This window comes from Lindgomyces ingoldianus (genome assembly GCF_010093535.1).
Source record: "Lindgomyces ingoldianus strain ATCC 200398 unplaced genomic scaffold BDR25scaffold_58, whole genome shotgun sequence".
Classification (NCBI taxonomy): domain Eukaryota; kingdom Fungi; phylum Ascomycota; class Dothideomycetes; order Pleosporales; family Lindgomycetaceae; genus Lindgomyces; species Lindgomyces ingoldianus.
This window is the reverse complement of record NW_022985219.1, coordinates 103,116-125,324: the sequence shown is the minus strand read 5'-3', so window position 1 is coordinate 125,324 and position 22,209 is coordinate 103,116. Positions and strand designations below refer to the sequence as shown.

General features: G+C 49.9%; 6 protein-coding genes across 6 annotated transcripts; 3 read left to right on the top strand and 3 right to left on the bottom strand.

Annotated features, from left to right (window-relative positions):
• Positions 1-1,782: 1,782 nt before the first annotated feature.
• BDR25DRAFT_297899 (uncharacterized protein) lies at positions 1,783-4,539 on the top strand. The gene is made up of 2 exons (XM_033689031.1): positions 1,783-2,350; positions 2,417-4,539. The coding sequence occupies exons 1-2, from the start codon at positions 1,823-1,825 to the stop codon at positions 4,397-4,399; spliced, it is 2,511 nt and encodes an 836-aa protein (XP_033540393.1). The 5' UTR covers positions 1,783-1,822; the 3' UTR covers positions 4,400-4,539.
• Positions 4,540-5,210: 671 nt separating this feature from the next.
• Positions 5,211-7,182, top strand: BDR25DRAFT_108071 (uncharacterized protein). Its single transcript, XM_033683528.1, has 2 exons — positions 5,211-5,400; positions 5,674-7,182. The coding sequence occupies exons 1-2, from the start codon at positions 5,347-5,349 to the stop codon at positions 7,030-7,032; spliced, it is 1,413 nt and encodes a 470-aa protein (XP_033540392.1). The 5' UTR covers positions 5,211-5,346; the 3' UTR covers positions 7,033-7,182.
• A 1,745-nt stretch (positions 7,183-8,927) lies between these two features.
• BDR25DRAFT_272967 (uncharacterized protein) lies at positions 8,928-10,955 on the bottom strand. Its single transcript, XM_033687337.1, has 4 exons — positions 10,600-10,955; positions 10,505-10,547; positions 9,364-10,455; positions 8,928-9,271 (listed from the first exon to the last, which is right to left on the bottom strand). Exons 1-4 carry the CDS (start codon positions 10,876-10,878, stop codon positions 8,985-8,987), a joined length of 1,701 nt encoding a protein of 566 aa, XP_033540391.1. The 5' UTR covers positions 10,879-10,955; the 3' UTR covers positions 8,928-8,984.
• Positions 10,956-11,312: 357 nt separating this feature from the next.
• On the bottom strand, positions 11,313-13,199 carry BDR25DRAFT_190854 (uncharacterized protein; the record flags this gene model as incomplete). Its single annotated transcript, XM_033684279.1, has 1 exon — positions 11,313-13,199. A coding segment is annotated over one exon (1,887 nt), but the record flags the coding sequence as incomplete, so codon positions are not given.
• A 2,289-nt stretch (positions 13,200-15,488) lies between these two features.
• Positions 15,489-15,936, bottom strand: BDR25DRAFT_319913 (uncharacterized protein; the record flags this gene model as incomplete). The annotated part of the gene is made up of 3 exons (XM_033691861.1): positions 15,489-15,626; positions 15,685-15,788; positions 15,876-15,936. The coding sequence occupies 3 exons, from the start codon at positions 15,934-15,936 to the stop codon at positions 15,489-15,491; spliced, it is 303 nt and encodes a 100-aa protein (XP_033540389.1).
• Positions 15,937-18,647: 2,711 nt separating this feature from the next.
• BDR25DRAFT_165387 (uncharacterized protein) lies at positions 18,648-19,724 on the top strand (the record flags this gene model as incomplete). The annotated part of the gene is made up of 4 exons (XM_033684088.1): positions 18,648-18,835; positions 18,954-18,999; positions 19,050-19,423; positions 19,478-19,724. Coding segments are annotated over 4 exons (855 nt in total), but the record flags the coding sequence as incomplete, so codon positions are not given.
• Between the last annotated feature and the right edge of the window lie 2,485 nt (positions 19,725-22,209).

Here is a 22,209-nt window from a genome sequence, read left to right as displayed (position 1 = left end):
ACGGAGTGGATACTCTATCGCGATCAACGCTCCATGTGTCGCGGAAAAATAAACGTGGGGTGTTTCCATAACAGTCCGATCGTCCACTCTTGCAAGAGGACATGCGGAGATGATGCAGTAATGGAACGCTGGATTCGGTGGGCTGACATTCTGCTCTCGCGTAATGAGGGTCAGGTGGTTGAATACTTCAAAATACATTGAAGGTGTCGTGAAAAGAGAGGCTTAATTAAGGTGTGGTGACACAAGCAAGGCTGCGCCGTGATCGCGGGGTGATGTCAACGGGCCGTAAACGATGTTGAAGCTTAACCGGCCAATGGTAATCTGTGGTTGAACAAGACTTGAGCGAGTCCTCCATCCAGGCTCCCATGCTTCTAGAAAGAGAGAATCAGTGATCAAGTCGTACAAGACAAGGTGCCGGAGACCTGAAATCCGGAATAAGTGTCGGGGAATTGGGTGTCGATTGGGTGTGGAAGCGGTGTCCCCCCCATGAGAGCAAATTCTCCCCTTGACATTCCGATCGCACCAGGTTTTTGGGTGCGTCGGCGACTTGAGGCTCAATAGCAGCTGGGAGGAGGCTCTTTTTTCGATTCCAGGAAGACGTCTTGAGGCGGTACTTAAGTAAGAGCCTCAACACATTGTGGCCAGCAGACATTTTTTGGGCATTCGCGGAGACCCGGAGCGGGTAAAGGTGAATCACTGGGCGGCCAAGTTGCCCAAGGAGATGCCTTACAAAACGTCGAGCGCTGAGGTACTGAGAGACTCAGCAAGTAAAGGGCCGATAGTAGGAAACCCCAGGTACTGGAACTCGGATTAGATGATGAGGGAAGCAGAAAGATGGTGTTGAGGATCAAAAAGAGATATAGCTCAGATGCATTAAGGTGATCGCAGAGGGTCACACCAATAAGAAAGAGTCCCACTATACCCGCGGGAAGTACAACCACTCAGAGCAGGACGCATGACCTGAAATTTGGGAATCGAAAATTGATGGAAGGCTCTGAAAGGGCTTGGCATGTTCCATGATCTGAGGCATCGCGGCTGGTTAAACCGGGTAAACATGACAAGATGGCTGTGAACTGTTGGCTGAGGCAAAAGGGCTTGAATTGAGGCTCCGGTCCAGAACTAGGAGTCCGAGATTTGCGGATTCATCAATATGGAACGAAGAGTGATTGGGTGATGGGATGGGTCGCGAGCCGGGCGTGGCGCCGAAGGAAAGGCTGGAATTAGTGTCTTCCTGGGCATGTCTCTATGAGCAGGTCACGAGAGACAGAATCGATGATGACCGAGATGAGTCGTTGACGGAGAATGTGAATGTGTGGTGTGGAGCAAGTATGGCAAGGCTTCTGCCAGCGAGACTGTAAAGAATTGCTGATTTCAGTCGCCTGACAACTGGCATTGCAAGCCTTCCAGAATGGGAAGCTATGTCTTATTTTGGGTCTAGTAATATTTCCTTTCAGGTCATGTGTAGTTCTCGCGCACTTTCACACTTGATAGCACGTGACTAGAGCCGCACAGGGGTCCGCAGCAAATGCAGAGTCTCAAACTTCTCCGCGAAACACAATTCAATTGACACCTCAGCCCAGGGGACATGCCTAGAGAACCTTCTCCAATTGTGACTGCAAATCGGACTTCTGAAGCAATAGCGATGCAGAATCCCCCTTTCCCACGGCAGGATGGCTTTTGGATCTTACGGGCTGACAAATCCGTAAAGTCCGCCCCCAATTCCGAGGCTACATGAAGCGGCCTTGCCCATCTCCACAAGTCCATCTCCATCTCCGCCTTGTCCGACAACCTCGCCGCTCGTCTCCCCACAGCTTGTCTCGCCATGTCAACCAAGAGCGCCGAGTCGCGATCCAATTCGCCAGAGGGCGGACCCGAGAAGCGAGTGAGTAAGAAGCGAAAGGTTTTGTCGTGTTATGCATGTCGCAACCGCAAAATGAAGTGCGACCGCGTCTACCCAGTCTGTGGGAGATGTCAAAGGACGGGACGGGCAGATCAATGCACCTATGATCCCCGACTGCTGGACGAGCTGCCTGTAAGTGGCGACGGGCACGTGGATGGTGCAAATTTCATGCACGCCGATAGCTCTACAAACGGCATCACCTCGTCAACAGCCATCCCACCGGACGCCCTATCTTGGAGAGTAAGGGTGCAAGAACGCCGGCTCGAGATCCTGGAGAAGAAATTGACCAAATTTGACGATACCAGGCCTGCCTCGGTCACCACTCCAGCTTCCCATCTGGACGGTTTCGATGGAGAAGAACTATCGATTAGAGAAACCATGATGTTCCGAGGCAAAAGCTTCAAGACTCAATTCTATGGGGCCACAAGCCCCATGAGCTTGATCAACCAGGTAAATAGCTTGCACCCATGTCGTCTTGGCTTCGACATAGTACAGCCTCTAACTTGGACCAACTAGTTCAACCAGCTCCAGTGGTTCACCCGACAGGCGATGTCATTGGATAGCTCAATGCATCGGATTCGGGGCGATTTCAAGGGATTTAGAAATCGACGGAAAGCCTTACTAAAGGAGAGGGGTCCTCTGACTCAAGGTACTGACGCCGAAATTCTTGCTCTAGTGCCGGAGAAGTCTGTCCTTGATGCTCAAGTGTCCTTGTACTTCCAGACGTTCGAGACGTCGCATCGCATCTTGCATGAACCGTCGTTCTGGGACGAGTACCGAGAGTTCTGGGTGCAAGGAAATGGAAAAGACGTCCCAGTCAACTTCGCCACCTGTTTAGTCTTAATCACGGCGATCACCAAGTGCCTCGCCTCGGACCGAGAGACGGTCTTCATTGGCGACAGCTCCACAGAACGGGAGTCTGCATCTACTTTGGTCGATGTTTGTGACAGGTGGCTGGCACGGCAGTCCCGTAAGCACCTGACACTTGGATTCGTTCAGCTTCAATGCCTATCACTGCTGGCGAAGCGGGTGAACTGCGTGAAGATGAAGCAAGACTGGGTGCACTCAGGAGATGTGATTCGTCTTGCTATCTCATCCGGTATGCATCGGAATCCAGCTCTGCTCGCGGGAGGGAGGGTGTCAGAATTCGAAAAGGAGATGAGGCGACGGCTATGGGCGACGATGATGGAGCTCGAGCTTCAGTCGTCGATCGATTGCGGGCTTCAATCGTCCCTGTGCGGACTGTACTTTGATACCCAGCCACCAGCGAATATCTCCGACGAGGCTTTGTCGGCCGACTTGCAACAAGCATTGACGAGCAGTCCAACTACTCACTTTACTTCAACATCGTATCTGAATGTTAGCATGCGATCAATTCCTCTTCGGATCCATCTGACACAGCTGCTCAACAATCCTACCACCAGCCTTCACTACTCAGACGTCCTCCATTACGACGCCCAAATCACCTCACTCCTAGCATCTCTCCCATCTTGGAGCAACTCCCGTGCTACGGTTCCCTCAGCGCTACTGGACCTCCAGCTCCGACAGTTCCTCGTTATTCTACACCAGCCCTACGCTCTGCTTGCGTCTTCAAACCCGCGCTTCAGCTACTCATTCACTGCATGTATAAATGCGGCTAGTGCAGTCCTCTCGCTATATGATGGGATGATCGAAAAGGGCATCTTCGTGCTCAATCATGCCCGAAATGACGTCTTCCGAACAGCCATTACACTCTCGCAAGTCGTCTACCATAATTGCTCTCTATCGTCCCCTCCGCCTCGGAGTACAAGCGCAAATACGCCCGCGAGTAGCACAGCAGCGCCATCGCTGTCGCAGCCGACGGAGCCGACCAGCTCCTCCAAAGTGTCCTCAAACGGTCCGCATCCGCTAGTGGAGATTCCTCGATTCCCACAAGACAACTTCATGATGGCGACACTATGCCGGGCCTCGATAGAACTGCTGGGACGTGCAGTGTCCATATTTGAGAACAAGGTCATGAGACTCGGGACAGGATATATGGAAAACTGGCTCCTGTGCGCCGCGACCGCGATCATGCCGTCCCCAACCTCAGCCTCCACACACCCGACATCAATGACGCAAAGCAGTTACACAGAAGAAATCAATTCCCGTGGCAAGAAAGCAATCGACCGCATCACACGCTTGTGCTTCCGCGTTCTTGCCATGCAAAAGGATCCCAGCAACGACTTCGCGTCGTCTCTTCGATCCACCATGGCGACGGCCTCGCCGCCTGAAGCCCGAACGTCTCTGCCAGTCGGCGTGCCCACACCTGGGACTCTTGGGTCGGGCTCAGATGCGTCGATGCAGGGGATGCCGGGGATGAATGGGATACCTGGGATTGCGGGGATTGCGATGGCGTTGGGGTCGGGGGCTGGGACAGACTATCAGGCGCCGTTTGAAGGGTTGCAGGATATGCAGGTTGATATGGGGGGGTGGACGTTTCCGGATATCTGGGCGTTTGATATGGGTGGGGATTTTTGATGGATGATGGAGGAGATGAGCTGCCAGAGTGTGAGACTATCGACACGGTAATGAGAGGTTTGATGAACTTGGCGAGCACCTGCCCTGCGAGGCTCGTTGAAGTTCTTTTTAGGTTCGTTAAATTCGAGTCTATTATAGTCACTTGTTGTGGTATTTGCTTTTTGAACATTTCCCGGGCTCAATGGGTTCGAACAAGCCGCCAAGGCAGAAAGTGGCGCACCTTGTTCGAAATAGTTCCGACAACGCCCTCGTGTTCCCGTTTTAATCGAAGGATTGGCCATCTCAGTTGTGTGGATAAATCGGTGTAGACACTTACTTGCTGAACGAGTAAAGCGTCATGTAATTCCCGCACTGGTGAAAAGGCAACCACCAACACCGTATCTGTAAACAGGCCAGCCACTATCTTCCGGTGCCTGTACCCCTCTACCTACCAGGACAGCCCTAGAGGCTCCAGCAAGAATATAACACACTTCCGTTGCGCCGAACCCCAGTCATAGAGAATCACCACATTGCTCTGATATACTGTTGATATTTGAAAGCCGGAGGGGCTCAACGATGGGGTGGCCAATCAACCTTGGGCTTGGAGTCTCATCATACTCTATGGATCACATAGTATTCAGGCCCTCAGTCCACAATACATCACTTCACACACATGCTCTTGGCCCCAACCAAGCTTACAAGATTCACATCTCGAGGGCACTAACTGAACGAAGCCGACACAGACTTGCCGGGGGTAAGCTGAGACGCACAGACCCCAAGTTAGTCAGCCTTACTTCACTTTAGCTAGTTATAATACTGCACCGGAAGCATACTGGCATTGACTCACTTCGAACTCCAACCTTCACGATGCCTCACAGCCAAAGATGCCTGCGCGCACCACTACCACTCCGCCTTGAACAATTTCGCATGTCAATATTTGCATTGCGACGTACAGAAAGAACTACGTTATGTCAGTAAGGGGACGAGGAGGCCGCGGGCGCGGACGTCCCAAGACACAGTTGGTACGTAACTCTCAACCCACCCAAGCACTCACTTCCGCCCATTCGCTGCCCAGTTCGCTGCCCACGTACGCATCTGAACGTCCTCCCCCTAAATTTTCTGGAACATATCCCCCACCCCGCCATGGCGCCCAGCACGGGCTGTCACACGCTCTAATACCAATACCAATCAATAGCAATGGCAATGGCAATGGCAATGGCAATAGCAATAATAATAGCAATAGCAATAGCAAAAATGCTGGTACCATGGCTACAACTGACTTTAACGCCTCGCAGTGGCACTTCGATACGGCCTACCGCCCCGGTTCCGACGTCTGGGAAGCCAACTACCGCATCAAGAGCGCCCCGCCGACCGTCACCCGTGGCCCGCGCCGCGCATGTCCCATCGAGGGTGCCGAGACGAGCATCCTCCGCCGCACCCAGACCCGCGACGGGATCCCGCAGATTATATATACAGTCGAGATCCGGCAACTCGTGCAGGCGCACGATGGCACCTACGACGTCCATAGCGTCTCCACCGAGGATGTAGATCTGTCGCGCATCGACCACTACGCTAGCAAGTGGGAGCAGCAGCGCTTCGAGAACGCCGAGTTCAAGGCTGCTCGCAATGCTGCTGAAGTCGCGCGGCGGGCTGGGATAGAGGCGCAGGAGAAGAAGTATTTGGCTGTCAACTTCCGCAACTCACGCGCCCCCAGCAGGATGGATGGGGCTGCCAGTACAGCTACCCTGTCGCACGCCGCTGGAAGGGGACGTGGGCGAAGGCGAGGCTATGGGCTAGGGCGAGGCAGAGAATCCGTCCATGGCCATCGCAGCGGGAGAGGCGACCATGTCAATCTTGTAGACCACACCCCTGACGCGTTTAACGAAGCCGCCATCCTAGACTCGCAGGAGGACGACGATGCGGATGCCGTGAGTCTCAAGCCCCCTCCAGGCCTCCACCATGAAGCCCCATCCAACCGTGCCTCCAACGAGAGCGACGGAGACGTCCCCCCACTATCGCCCAGTCTCATGCGCTCGTCGTTTATCGCCAACAGCGCCCTCGTCGCCTCCCCAACAATACCCCGCATACATCCCGAAGTCTTGGACATCGACGACAACACGTCCTCCATGTCGAGCGCCGCACAGCAGCTCATGTCGGAGAGGCAAGTGAGAAAGCGATTGAGCTCGGATGAGAATGTGGATGAACTTCAGGTTGCCGATGGTGCCGCCTGGCACCACAGCAAACGACGCCGAACTGAAAGCGTTTCATTGTCCCCAAAGCCCGGCCGCCCAAAGAATTCGCTCGCTGAACAGCCCCATTCTTCGTTAGAGGACGAGTCGATATCAGAGAGCTCTTCCGAAGACCGCAGGAATGACCACATTGGCGATATCACACCCCAAGGCCACGGCCATGACCAAGAACAAAATGAGAAGGAACACGAGGGCGAGGACCTGGAAATCTTCACTGTCGAGAATATTGTCTCCCACACCTACCAGAACGACAAGAAGGTATACCTTGTGAAGTGGGAAGGCGTCGACAAAGCCGAGGACTGGCTAACCGAGGAAGAACTGGAGGGTGCGGCTGATATGTTGGCGGAATATAAAGCTAGGATCGAGAGGCCTGTGTTTCGGAAGAATAAGGGGGTTGTGAAGTAAGGGTGGGGCAGGTTTAGTTTGCGTGCGTTAGCGGCTGCGTACAGGATGGACTTGGTGATGACTAAAGACTTTCTACCATCTTGGCAAGATAGGGATTGGCTCTAGGCTTTGCGACACCTGGATGATGAAAACCGTGGCAGCTTGGGGCTATCTTCGGGATGTTTGTGACCACATTTGACGATTTGAACTTAGAAAACATACTCTCTGTCCTCCTAGACGCATGTAGAAGGAGGGAAGGAATCCCCCCACTATAAGAGCTGGCAAGAATCTTAAGGTACCAATATCATCCTAAAGATCTAAATGGTGAGAATTGACTGCATTTCTGGAGATAAGTGTGTGGCTGTTGGCATAGCTCTCCGTCCTCTGAAAAGAACACAGAAAGGGGGGAGGAAATTCCTAGCTGTAGAACCCAGCAGGCATTCCTACATAGTGGTGGTATCCCCACAACTCCCCCAGCAAAGTGTGAGTGCGATCCTGCCCGAACCCGTAGGATTAGAAGCATTACAATTAGATGTTAGTCCACGTAGCGTACCACAAAACCCGCAACTTCCCACACCTACGTATCACGCAGCCTGGCAATGTCATACGTATTACTTAGTGCATGAGATTTGCATTTTTTTCTCTATAGAATAGCCTACATCCAAGGCCTCGGAACTGGATGCAGATCTAAGAGTAAAGCATAGCAGAAAGCAAGCTCCATTATACGAGCGCTCGAAATTCAAACAGGCGTCCTGACAGATTGCCTCCATTCTAGTCGTGCTCTACGATACGCCATACCGTGCTAGAAACCCTTTGGGCGAAATCGCTAGTCCCGTCTTGCTTATGGATACAGGTACAGGAGGCTGTGTTGGTTGTTGGATCAAGGTTTAGAACCCGAGCATGGCAATGGCGTCCATTTTACCGAGCATTTCACAATCGGAGTCTGGATATAGATATTCTGATCTAGTCTCGATTTGTGTGGCATAGATAGCGTAAATAGCGTCTTGTGGTGGGCGGCCCTTAATGCCTAGGTGGTGTGGGTTGGAGGCGTGGAGGGGTGGGAGGTCGCGGGAGTTAGGGCTTGGGTTGCTGGAAGCGAGAGGTTGCTGGAGCAGCCATTTTCCACTTGGAGGCGGGGGCAGAGATGGAGATTGCGCTAGACGTGAGAGTAGGTTTATTGAGATGGGGAGAGCTCTTGGACCCGCGGTAGCCAATACCAGTGCTGGAGTCGAGGGTTGGGTGGTTGGGCAGTGGGGATAGGGGTGTGAGTTTAGATGGAGGTATGCCGGCGGTGATAGAAAAGCTAGAGTTGGAGCTGCAGTTGGAGCTGGAGTGCGCGTCGAAACGTGGTCGAGAGGGACCCTTAATTTGGCGTATCCCGGTGCTCGTGGCATCGTATTGCAGATTTCGCCGCCGATCGAGGTGCCTATTAGAGGCGTTGTGAAATGAAAAGGTTGCATGCTATCGCGCCTCCTGTGTATGGATGTGTGTTCCATCTTACTGGCAGTGGTGACTGTCTTCTTTATTAGTCAAATGTTAGATAGAAGGGGCGCGAGCGTCGAGTTGTCTGCTATGGCTCCTGGCTCACCTACCTCGAGGCAGTATTGAGGCCTAGATAGGTTACTACATGCTCCGAATTTACACTTGAAGATTAAGGGATAACTGGAGGTGCAGGGGGAAGGATGGAGGTCGAAATTAGGAGGCGGTTTTATGTCGTAGGAGAATGTCGAATGCTGAATTTGAAGTAAGCGTACACTGGTCGAACAAATTCGAGGGAGTGCTTAAACATGGTTGAAGTAATTTATCTAGAGTCCCCAGTGTTTCACTCGATTTGGTAAGAAGACGTGTGGTCATTAGTGTGACGATGAAGGATGTTGCGATATATGTTAATACTATGACGAGAGAATCCACGATTTCCACGGTTCACAGCAACACAAACTCTCTAGGCTCCGTTCTCTAGCACACACAGTTATTCAAGCAGGTTGGCTCGCTTCCATACTCCTACTTCTCTCTGATCTCCCCGTCAGCGTCGTCACCCTGGCCAGGAAACTTGGCTGCTCATTCTCTTTCTCCATCTTCGCGTTCCATTCTGCCTCTCGCTTTGCCGCCAATCGCTTCTCCCTCATAGTCTTCCATCTCATGTAGTAGCAGCAGAGAGGGAAAAGCGCGGTGTCGATAGCACACCAGGCGAACAGGATGCCGAAATTGAGGCCAATGCGAGGATGCAGGTCGAACAGGATTTGGCGAGTGACTTCAACCACTACAACGGACAGCATTAGCATATTACTTATCAAATTCGTGTGAGCGGTTATGATAATACTAGATTGAGAATAACGAAAGAGTTGGTCCTACCGTTATGCATCGGCCAAGCATAGCCCCAGCGGTAGAAGCTCGATGCCAGAGGCAGTGCATAAAATCCCGTCGCCACGTTGCTAATCACCCAGAAAATAAGCCACAAGGCTGTCCACGGCGTCCCCAACAACATGGCCATGTTCTCGCTCGCAAGCCCAAATGCCGTCATTCCAACCCAGTTGACCATCCAATACACCACGAAAGTCGCGCGATGGTAGGATGAGGGGTTCCTGGCCGGCCACACATGAGAGGCTGGTGGGTTGCTCATAGGCATGAGAAAGGCGAGGGAGACGAGCGAGTAGATACAGGAAAGGAGGAAGTAGGACGCAACGGTTGCAACATAGCGCCAGATGATGAGATGGTGGAAGTGGAGAGGCGGGTGGCCTTTTGGGGACAGATACTTCATATGGATTGGAAGAAAGAAGGTAAAGCTAAAGAAAGAGAGAATGATGAGGTAGATAAGGCCGATGCTGACTGCTGGGGTAGCTACGGGAGGCCCAAACGGCCGGAGATCGTAGATGGTGAATTCGATGCCCGGAGATATGGCTTGTGGGACGGTGTCGAGATTCAGTTCCGAGGCCGAGGCGTTTTGCAGGAGATGAGAGATCCATTCCCGGCCAAAGTTAGAGACGGCAATCTTTTGAATCATCGTCATCGAGGCGACGATGTAACTCGAGGTCGTTCCCTGATCTCGGGCGGTGTTGTAGATGATTTGGCCTGCCCCTAAAGGGTCGTAAGAGGAGTTTCCCTGGAGCACAGCGGCCTCGATAAGGGCTGTCGCATTTGGGTTGATGATAATAGCGGCCCAGGCGTGGAAGTTCCAGATGCTCTCCCGAACTTTCAAGGGGTCGTTGTCGAAGTCTGCTGGCGATCGGATGGTGAAACCTGGATGCATCCCTTTGGAATTCGCAAGGCTTTGAACAGCTCGAGTCACGAAAGGCCCTACAAAGGGATTTACGTCTTGGTATGGTGGGACCTGCCCGTCAAAATCCACAACCCACACACCAAGGGAAGGAACTAACTTGTCCTGTCTAAACAGTGCTCCCCAGAAAAGACACAAAAACCCCAAAATAGCAACTGAGAGAATAACATCTAGCTCCTGTATTAGGATCGCATGGTGCGAGGGAAATGTAAAACCTACTTGTTCTGAGCCAGAGCTTCAAGACATGGAGTCTTACTCCAGCCTATTTCAACCATCAACATGGGAAATAAAATCGACGGCTCTAACAAGCGTACCATTTGCCAGTGCCAGAATCCTACTGGTTCTAGTGGTGGTTGTTGGCTCCGACTGCTCTTGCGGCGCCCGTGTTGAAGCGTGTTTGGACGTGTTGGCGGCACTCCCCCATCATCGCGCTGTGTCTCTGCCTTTTCAATATTCAAATCGCTTTCACGTTGAGTCTGGGAGTCAGCCTGCTCCGCTTCCTCCTCTTCCGTAATTGTGGATTCCGAATCTGAGGAAGAGTCGTCGTGTTCATAGTCAGGTGCAATTTGGCACCCGATGGTCGGTGCTGGCATGGTTATGGAACGATGGCCGCACTTGACGCCGTACGAAGTGAAGGTTTTAAATATGAGGAATATGCACGCGAAAACCAGTTGCCAGTATGATAACCAATTTCCGGTAAGGGCGGCGCTTTGTTAACTACCATCAGTGCTGACAAAGCTTATTCATCTCTCTCGATGAGGGCTAACACCAAATCCGGTTAGCGGCGCCATATGACTGGAGTATCGGTCGACCCTGACCCTGTCTAGTCGGGACTGAACGATGTAGTGAAAAGTGCAGCTGCCGGGGAGAGCCGCCTTGAAAACCCATGTATCAGACTGGTGTGAGTGGCGAACCGTTGTGTGTGGGGCTTTCGAAGAGATGGGATATCTCCAGTAATTTCACGAGTGCCGTGCTGAACCATCATTTTAGCCACCCCTCTCTTAATTCTGGCCCTCTATTCTCATCCAAAGGCTTCCGTGAAGATGTCCATACCTCTCCTACGCTTTCCCCTAGCATATGCGAGATTAATTCTAGCTACAGCATTCTTCGCCTCTTTAGACAATTCAGGATTGGAGCAAATGCCCACCATCGCCTTGCTAGTATCTGTATCCAGCGAGGAACTCATTAACAGGGAGGAAATGTCGGGACGAACGCCATAGCTGCGAGATACATCCTGTGAAGAAGGAGGATATTCTGTTGCATGAAGACAATTCCGAATAAGTCTGCATGCGCACTTGTCCTTTTGGGAGTTTGTGGGTGACCTCTCGGCGACATAGGCACTTGGTCTACTCCACGATAAACCCGTAGATTGTGCCTGAGGTGCTTCAAGCTCGGGGGGCGATATCTCTTCGCTCTCATCAATCAACGTCGAAGATCCATCGCAATCAAGGCTCGATAGGGTCAGATTTCGCGGTTCGCCTTGGTTACCCAACGCGGGAAGACATCTCCCTGCGAAGGTTCCATGCGGTTGGCGTAGATACGCAAAGGGGTCAAATTCTTGCGTTCTACTATCACCGTCTAATCCGCCAGACTCTGGACAAGTTGCAAAGAATTTTAAGTCAACGTTCACACCCGATCCTTGCAGATAGGAGAAATGCTTCAAGACCATGTCCGACACAGCAGCATCGAGTTGGGGCTCTAAATGTCGTAGAATCCAAATAAATCGGATTGTGAGTGAGTGAAGGTGTTTTGGGGTGTCCAGAGACATTCTAGCAAGGTAATCCATGATAGATAAAGTAAACGAAACTCCGGTTGAGGTAGCAATAAGGATCAGGTTTTCGTACTCTTCCCATTGAGGAGCCACGCCATATGGACCATCAATAAATGAGGTTATGCAAGAAGGCGGCTTTGTTGCATTAGGGCACGGTGATGCCAGCCATTGCGAATAGTACGACTCCAGCCGACGAGTAAGGCCAGAATGAGTGCGAACAATCAGGATCATATCGTCCTCTGATGACTTGCGGGAGCGATGAAGCAGCCGGTCTTGTTCAACGTCTGGGTCTTTGGCTTCAGGAAAATCCCCCGAGGTACTGGAGCTGGAGCATGTCGCAGGCGTGAACGGGTGAAGCTCGAGCAGACCCAGCCTAGGAAGATACAGACGAACGTGCTGGCCTGGTCTCCAAGAAAAGGGAACATTGCAAATACGTATGACAGTGGTCGAGCCAATTTGAAGCGATACTGCGCCATCAAGCGATAGGGAGCTCAAAAGGAAGGGTGGGGGTGTGGTCATCTTAATAGAATGGCCGATCGTAAGAGACTTCCGCCTAGCTCTTGATTTGCTCTGGCCCTTCTTGCGTGATATTGTAGCAGTGTTGTGACGAACGAAGTAATAAATGGTCAGGAATTTGTCAAAAAAGACGAATCCTACAGCCATGTATATAGGGCCGCGTGCATACTTTGGAACGTGCTGAAAAAGGATCCAGAGAAGAGCAAATGTTGACACCAGATGGTTGATGTAAAAGAGACGGTAACTCCACCGACGTAATGGCAGTATACTTGTCAAGACTATCCATGCGAGCATAGTATATGCGCCAACACCATATCGAACAATGATCATGACTTTATCTGGAGACCTGATGATGTCGGACACCGATATAGAGTACATCATAGTAGACATATGGGTAGTAGCAGAAAGAAACATTATCCGGCCAACCCATTTGTGGATCCAGTTGATCCTCTCATATGACAGCGCAGCGAGGAAATTCAGCGGCCCACGCTTGGTGGCGAGGAAGTAAGCGAGTGGTACTTGGGCAAGCGTAATCCAAGCCGCGCGAAAAGCGATATCGTCCAGAAAGTGTGAGGAGAACCATGGGGCGTCCACAGAAAGGATGAGAAGTCCAATTATCAGAGCATATATGCATCTGAGCGATAGCTGGCCTATCGAGGAAAGATCAAGAGAGCCGGATAACCGTGGAAGAGAGAATAATGTGAAAGCCTTGAAGAGAGCTACAACTCTATGAAATATCTCCGAAGGGTATGGATTTTGCCATCGAAATAAGGGATTCCTGAGGTAAATCAGCATCTCAGGGCTTAAACTGTGAGTAAAACAGACCTTGCCCGGCGACCCCACGAGACAAGTCCTCTCTGAGTGACTCTTGCTAACAATAAGGTAACGATGACAAGCCAGAATATACGAGCCAATCGTTTATCAACATCGCTTCGCTGTCGTAGATGATGCTGATGGCGGACCTCGTCCAGCTCGTCAATATCGCTAGCCATTTCTTGTGGGAGAGGCCGGGATTCCCTTCGAGAAAATCAGAGCTCAAAACCTAAATAAAAATCTCTGATTTTTCGTCAAAAAACCCGGGAAAGGACGCCAATGCTACTTGGGTTGAGGCGGGGTAATCAACAATGTGCTTTCATCCGTCGAACATCCCTTTGGATAGCTGTGACGCCGGCAACGAGGGAAATGAAATCTCAAAGATTCCAGAATGGATGCGGTGATTCTATGGGACAAAGCAAAGTTGTAGGCGCTTAAACATGCCAAAAAGCCCAAAACAGCGATCATACCTAGCAAGGGGCCGATGGTGGGGACCGAGCTTTTTTGAAACGATCCTGGTGTTGAGTTCTGGGTAAGGATTTAAGCTGATGAATAACTGAAAGTGGACAAAGACTGGTACATTCGGCCATGTCGTGCGGCGAGAGCTTTGGGGAATTTCGTGCCTAGAGCGGAGGTGAGGCATATCATTAGCATCGTTGCAAACAGCAGGATCGGTCGAGGGAGTGGCTGATGGCGCGATTGTCCGAGACAAACCTCAGGAGCCTGAGGATTGAGCATGTTTCGGACCCGCCAAGATCGCGAAGGTTTCTACCGCTCAAGTCCAAACAACGATGAGATCCTTGGAATTGGTTAAAATTTCCCCAAATGCAAGGAGCATGCACAACACCTCATCATGCACCAGTGCCCGAGAAGTATCACGTGACTTTTCAATTGATTCTCCTGTTATCACTTACTCTATACTACTACCAGGGCTCAGGTGAACTTTGCCTGCCTTCCTAATAAATTGATTGTGTTCTCTTTAATTTTTCCGTCCATTGGGTTTGGTGTACACTTTCTTCTCCTTAAAGGGCACATTGCCACGAGGATCTGACCGAAAATAAGCTAGATCCAAAGAGGCTTTCTCTTTCATAATATTCCCTAATTTGTTTCCCTCATGGGTATTGTACTTCATTTCACCAGCCGCAAAACCTAATCAGCGGCGGTAGTCCATATCATCACCGCCTCAGCAACAACCATTCTTGCCTTGCACTCCTCTTCATTCCGCGGGGTGTAAAACAACCACCACCAGCACTAATAGGCGGACTAGCATTCCTGGAACTTCAAGATGTCTTATAAATACCTGAACTCTATGCGGTCACTACAGGCTAGTGGATGGCGTTCTCTGCGCCTAGCACGGATGATATGACGGACAATCTTAGGATATAGAATCAAGCGGGAGCCAGTGTACTCATGGACGTAGCCGGTTAAAGATACGAAGATCTTCTCTAATTCGTTTAATTATCAGAGAGCAATACCACAGCACCCAGAAAAGGATATGTTCTGATTTCATGCTGATCAATCTGTTGATGGGCTAACATTCCCATGATAGTAAGGCATATGCTGGAAAATTGTGGCAAGGGATTCAAGAACCTATCTGCGAAACTTTGAGCCGGATCTAAAGTCGCTAGAGGTATGAAAAGGCTGATTCCAACCACGTAGAACGTGGTATGGTGTGCCTTCACGTCCACGAGACAAGAAGACCTTACACACGGTGATTCATTTCCAGTACCCAGCCCGAATTCTAGGAAGAGTCCATTTTCCCTATGTCTCTTAGTCTAGGCTTGCTTTTAGCTCTGGAGTAACGATAACGGGAGAAGCCGCCCAGGAAGCCGACTGTGCCAAGGTAGCGAAGAAAGGGGACGAACGGAGTCTTTAGAATTTGTAATTGCACTATGACGAGAGTTATACTCTATGCAGCCGTATGTGTCTTCTCTGTTGCTTGATAGTTCATTTACCCAATTCACCATTTTTCAAACTATTACCGATCTCTTTTCGCATTTTTTCCGCACTTGATCTTGCCCGGCCAATTACTCCCAGGACAGGTTCTCGAGGATCTAGCGCCAGACGGCGAGTCTGGCTATTCCCCACTAGACATTGTTCAATTCATGCGTGCTCATTATTTGCATTATGTCTGTTTTTCAGTCCGCTGCAGTTCGTGCAGTTGGTACAACTAGGAGAGTAAGTCTTGACCATGGCAAATTTGCGGCTGAAATTGAGGGCGGCATACTTTATGCAGTCCGACTAAAGAGAAGCAGTCAAGTCAGTCATAAGATAAATTTATGGGCCTCCATATACTCACGCAGTCAGTACAGTTAGAACACCCTTCGCAGCCTTCACAATCAGTGCAATTGCTCGACTTCGCGCATCCAGTACATTCCGTGCAGTTGTCACATTCGGTGCAATCTTCAGCAAGTCAGTCAGCTGGTTTTCGACTCAAGGAATAAGTGGAATAAGCACCCGCGCAGTTGTTGCAGTTGTTGCATTTCTTACAATTCTTGCAGTTCGTGTTATTTCCTTCCACGCCAGCGGATACGGGAGCAGTCTGAGACATTGTACAGCCCATTGCGCGTAACGAAGGACTTTGTCGTTGGTTGAAGATATGATCAAAATAAAGATCAACGAGCAGGCAGTTGAAAAAAGGAATCTATATTTTCGTTTTAATTGTAGAGGAAGGAGGACATCTGTCTCACCAAGACGTCATCATTCGTAGTCGCAAAGATAAGAAAATGAGGGGTTAGAATTGCCACCAACAATGCGATGTACGACCAAGGTACGCAGAGCCGTCACAAGCCTTAGGAGACTTTAATCGTTGTGACATTGCGGATAATTCGAAGTCTCTTAATCCTCTCCATTCTATTGTGAGTTTAAAAATGACTGTGTCGAAGAGGCTGGATTGTAGATGAGGACTGCATCCTCTTAGTGAATTGCGTTTTACACCGTACGAATGTGATTGACTACCGGTGCTATCTATGAGAGCGGACGCGAGATGCTATAGGCCTTGCGAGATGGTTCATGGGCGTCTTTGCCTGCTAAGAATATATGCAGGTGTGGGGGTTCAGTTACGTTGAGCTTGTTTCTTGTTTGTTCTTCCTCCACTATCACGCTTCCCTGTCTCTTGATACCTGACAAATAAACCATTACCATCAGTCACATAGACATTTAGATAACGGGAATGATCTTACCGCTTCCATAGCTAAACGAAATCGGGATGGCAATCGCGTTCTGCACACACTCCAATGCACCTTCCTATCGACCTCCTGCACTCACTCAAGGCAACACTGTGCACCCTCAATTTGTTATATCTCTAAACTCCCTGTGAATATTTCTTAAGGAAGAGAAGAAGTCGCTACATTAGATCTTCGCATAAGAGCACACCAACTAATGAACAAGGCATTTCCTGGATCACAGCGCATGTGTGGTCTCTGCCATGCTGCTGGTTTACCCGGTACTATATACCCTTGAGCTCGTGGATACGTTGAGATGATACCGACCTCGGGAGGCGTGAAGAAGAGAGCCGGGGGGTACATAGCGCCTCCTTCCTCAAACCAGCTGGAACGCATCACGCTGCCCTTGGCTTCTCAAGTAGTTTCTCTTACTTCAACCCATTGCTGGTGTGTGGTTATGGTCTCGCGGATCTCGGTACCGAAATACCGAAGGGCACATTTCTCCAGTTTACGAAACCTTAATCACAGCTGGCTTCTCCCTACATGAGCTGTGGCGTTCTCTGTGGCGTCTATCTACCCTCTACGAGCTTGACAGGTTGAAACGTAGCAATATCGAGGATTACAAGTGATAAAAGTGTTTCAGCCAGTGAACAAAGTTCCAGGCTACGATTCGACAGGTTTGCTCTTCGATCGCCGTCTTAAAGTAAGAAAACCTAATCATTTTGCCCAGGCCGACTGAAGAGATCCTGGAACATTATGCACAGGTTTGACTACAACTTGAGCAGCCCAAAGACGAATGGCCCCTTTGTACCGTGTCTAGCTTGAACTACCAGGGTCTTCCCAGCCTGCGGCAGGCAAGAACTATATTTGCTGACATCCACAATCCCACACGGGCCGTTCCTCTCTCTCCAAATACTCACCGTTCCGGACCGCAATATGGACCCTTCTCGAGTTAAACTACTTCGATCATAGAGCATACCGTAGGCCAATTCGGGGGCTGGTCGTAGTCACTCTTCCTGGGAACAAATATTTTGGTTTGAAAGTTTGCATAGAGTATGTACGGATACGATGCTTCCAGCGCCGCAATACTCGATAGATGTTTCAGGGAGGGCTGTCAACACCTTGAGACATGACTGATTACCACTACCGTCGAAGGATAACCTTCCTCTAATAGGGATAGAGAACTTGCTTTGCAACGTCTACAACAGTAACATATTCGCGAGGGAACAAGAGAATAGCTTACTCCATTCTGAAGTCTCTGGAAGTCTTAAGAACATGAACGACAAAAATCTAGGGCGATGCAGAGTGATGAGGGACCGACAGAATCTGGGGTGGTGATTTCCACTTCCTCGGCTAAGGCGTTGAGTCCGCCTGCAGCTTCCATTAGTGGCCAACAAATATCGGGCTTCAGGTGCGAAATACTACATTAACGGTCAGTTGGTTGGAGCACTTTGAGCTCCGTGACATAAGCGAGATGTGCGGCAGGTGGCTAAATATACGGTTAATATGAACTCAAGCACACCTCCATGATTACCCAACCTCCAGCAACCGCTCCCTGGTTAAGAACCCCTACCTTTTCTCCGCCCACACCCGCCCCATCATAGCTTGGAGCTACGGTATCAAACGCTGATAGAGATCTCGCTCTTCCAATCATAACCACCACTAGCGCATGTTCACACTAGAGGCACAGGAAAGCTTGGCAACTACCGCGGTCCATCAAACTCTATTCCAGAACCTCGACTCCGCGGCGTTCGAGTTTGCTGCAACCACTCCTGGAACAGGAATATTCTCCACCTACACTCCAAGAAGCAGGTTGCAGGTATCTGATCACACTAGCGATTAACCCTGCTTGATCTACATTCAACTGTCACAGCGTGAACTCGCCATGTCTTGCTGGGCCTGGATGAGGAAAGGGCAGGACTCCAGGTCATCTGGTTTTAATTTCAATGCTTCTCCCAACGATATTGTACTTCGGTGCGCTCGCTTCTAATTGACATATAATTTTTTGTGGACAAGTTCCAAACTATCTCATTGTGCAACCGACAGAAAAAACACTACGATGTCTGCCCCCTTCTCACGAGAATACCTCAACGCCAACAAGGGCCCGCAAGTACTGGCAGTCATTATCGTCTTTCCTATACTCGCAACAATAACTGTCATTCTCCGGCTCTACACACGGTTTAAGATTGTCAACAATCCGTCTCATGAAGATGTTGCGATATTACTTGCTTTGGTGCATATTACGACATATACTTCACAAAAGAATATTAACTTACTGACATTTAAGTCTAGATCTTCAGCATCGCGACTTCAATTTGTCAAGGATTCCGTAACGCAGCCCATAACCCGTTACCTGCCCTCTTAGCTAACCAGAATGTGTAGAGGTGTATAACGGGATGGGTAGACACATCCAGGCATTGACACTCGACCAAGGCGTCAAATCTTTGAAGGTAGGTACTCTATGAACTGCCCATGCGAACCTCACCTAAACCCAACGTAGGCTCTCTTTGCAAGCATCATGATGTACAATTTCGGTCTAACATTTACGAAAGTCTCAATCGTGCTGCAATACCTTCGAATCACGATTGACCGAGGCGTCCGAAGAGCCTGCTGGGCATTGCTTATCTTCACTATTCTAAATGGTGTCCAAACTTTTCTTACTGGTATCCTCAGTTGCTATCCCGTTGCCAAATTTTGGGACGATAGAATTCCTGGAGGATGTGTTAATAAACCAGCATTATGGTATGCGAATGCAGCAATCAACATCACCCAAGACATCTGGCTTATTGTTCTACCAATCTTCATCCTGAAGAAGCTCGCTCTGCCAAAACGTGAGAAGATCAGCTTGATTCTCATCCTGGGACTCGGAGGCTTGTACGCTACTCCGCCGCTTGCTTTTTCATGTTCTTTTTGTTGATATTTGCGCAGCGCAAGTTTAGCATCAGTCCTACGACTCCACGCTCTCTACATCGTCGCGAAGAGCCAGGATATCACTTGGGACAACCCCGGAACTGCCACGTGGTCAACAATGGAATTGGATATCGCCATCATCTGCGCTTCGCTACCGACACTTCGAGCATTCCTCGTCAAATTTTTTCCGAACACATTCTCTTCATCAATATCCAGCAACAGAGCAGGTTATCACAATGCTGCACGACAAAGAGTTATTCAGAATCGCGGGAGCATCGTTGTTAACATGGACTTCGATGTAGAGCAGGCTAAAGCGAACCCCAGCCCTGCAACTACAGCATCGGCACCTGAGGCGGAGATGCAAGAATGGTGACTCCTTCAGCTATGATACTCTTAGGCATCAATCTAACATGAATTTCGATGAATGGGATACCACTTTCAAGCATGGTTACAGCGTGGCATTTTTGCGTTCAACCATTCTTGTACTCGGGCGGTTTGGACTTTGAGGCATTTGCAGGACCCTCGTACATAACTATCATTCAATACCTTCTCCGGCGTTTCTTATCCTTCCTTTAGTATTACCTCTATTTTCTGGGTCTTCCAATTCGGAGATCACTATCCCTGGCCAGGGGCGGTGTGAATATGGTGCTTTGGCTTTCCTGGACAAATAACGCTAGTTGTCCAAATCTTTCCTGGCGCGACACCTTATCTTAGTATTAAGTCATTCGCTATTGATACCATGTTTTTTGTCTATGTTCTTGTAACAAGCTGGCCACAGAAGCAATCAGATGAAGTTCCTTGACTACATATAACTACTTCAGCCTATGCTGAACCATCTAATCGCTTTGCGAGTGAAAGCTTAATGCACTATTGCCAGTCTAGGCCATCGAGTGTAGCCCACCATGATGGGTTGTTGTTGTCCTTAGGTCTTATCGGCCTCTTGGATACCCTCTTCTACCTTTGCTTTTCATTGTATTGGGCTTCATATTGCGACCTCTATAGTTGCTCTCACTCCAATAAAAGGTAGTATATGTTCAAAAGACATGCACTTCATTATTACTCCGAAATCAGCGTCAGCAGCTGTCTTCAGCTACCAGGCCTGATCGATTCAAGTCTTGGTCACGCATCTTCTCGGCTAGGTATTGTGCAGCGCTCAAATCCGAACAACTGTCAATCGTTTGCGGGGTGCAGGTCAAAATGTACCAACCATTCCCGTTCCGACACCGAACTAGGAAGAAAACCTTGTCTGGTCATGAGAACCCCTTAAAAGAGAGTATTATGACTGCCTATCGAAGTAATACGAGATGTGAGGCTTGCGTTGGTCGATTGGATTTGAAACCGCCAAAGCCCCGTTTTCAAGGGGTGCCAACCAATTAGACTGGCCAGTCAAGCGATCAAGCCCTTTTGTCCACAACTGAGGAAAGAAAAGTTTCGCTATCTGGGACTTTGATCATAGCGTGAAGCTTCAAACCATTAAGCTCATGGACCGAACACCATCGTTGAGTGATCATAGTTTGACGACTCAGCTGCGAGGTTCGGACATTTGGACTGACCGCGGTCTCGTCGGGACCCTGCTAACAAAACACCGCGCCCGTGGTGAACGTCACACCAAACCCCATAACCTCGTGGCAAGCCTTCGCCCTATGCGGGATGTGCTAACCTCGACATTATCTCATCTCGTTCAACCTGGTTTGCGATAGCATTTTAATTTCACCACTGCAGGATGAACACGTCTCGTCACGAAGGCCCCCCCCTCACTTTGCCATAGTTTGTAATTCTCCAGCTGCATCATCCGCCACATAAACCCACCAAATGATAGCCGGCATCACGTAGAGGTCCCTAGCCCTTCCCGAATTCTACTAGGCTGCAGGACCCATCAAGCTCCGCGGCGAATCCGTCTAAGCTAGTCTTGGCGGCTTGGGTTCATCAAGTTTCTCATTCTTCAGAATTTTTTCTACTCGCTGAAGTGTTTCCAGATTCTCGGTCGAACAAGGGGGCACGGATGGGGCTTATGTTTTAAACCTTGCAGGGCGTGATGCGACGTGCGTGCATCGTAAGGGTCAGGATCTAGAAGTTTATTGCGGAAGAAAGTGAACCCTGGTCTTCAAGGTGGAAGAACTGACGGCCACGAAAGCGGCGGCGGGAGCTCGTGAACTAGAGGTAAAGAGAGGGGAAGGTGGTGAGAAAAGCAAATCGAACTGAGAGGGTCGGCTCTCCTTGGCCGGTCGCACAATTCGCCTTCAAATATCAACCACCACTTGAATGTGGCAAGCAGTGACAACATGCCCATGCGCGGGTAATATCCGAAGAATGGCTACTGGTTTCGATAAATTCGTATCGTGCCATCGTACCAGGTCGAGCATTCCTTTGCACTGTATTTACACGTTGAGGTGGACGGGATCCCGTGACAATGTCAGTGTGGAAAAGAATCGAGACTTGTCTTCCTCATCCTGCTATAGGCTCTCCGCCTGGCTCATGCTATATCGTATATGAAGATCTGTTGGCCGGAGATGTGAACGAGATGCAAGAAAGGTAAGAATCCACATCGCTATTATTGGTACATTAAGGCGACGGATAACGGTATCGCGGACATTTTCATGCCTGATCGACTGTCGTGTAACCGGAGGCGAAGACCGTTTTCTGTCCTTGAGCCGTCTGTGTAACACGACATGCGTGTCATTGAGCTTGGCCGAGCATCCGTGCGTGGACCATGTGCGCTTGATATGACCCTTCATTTCGAACTTCGGAAA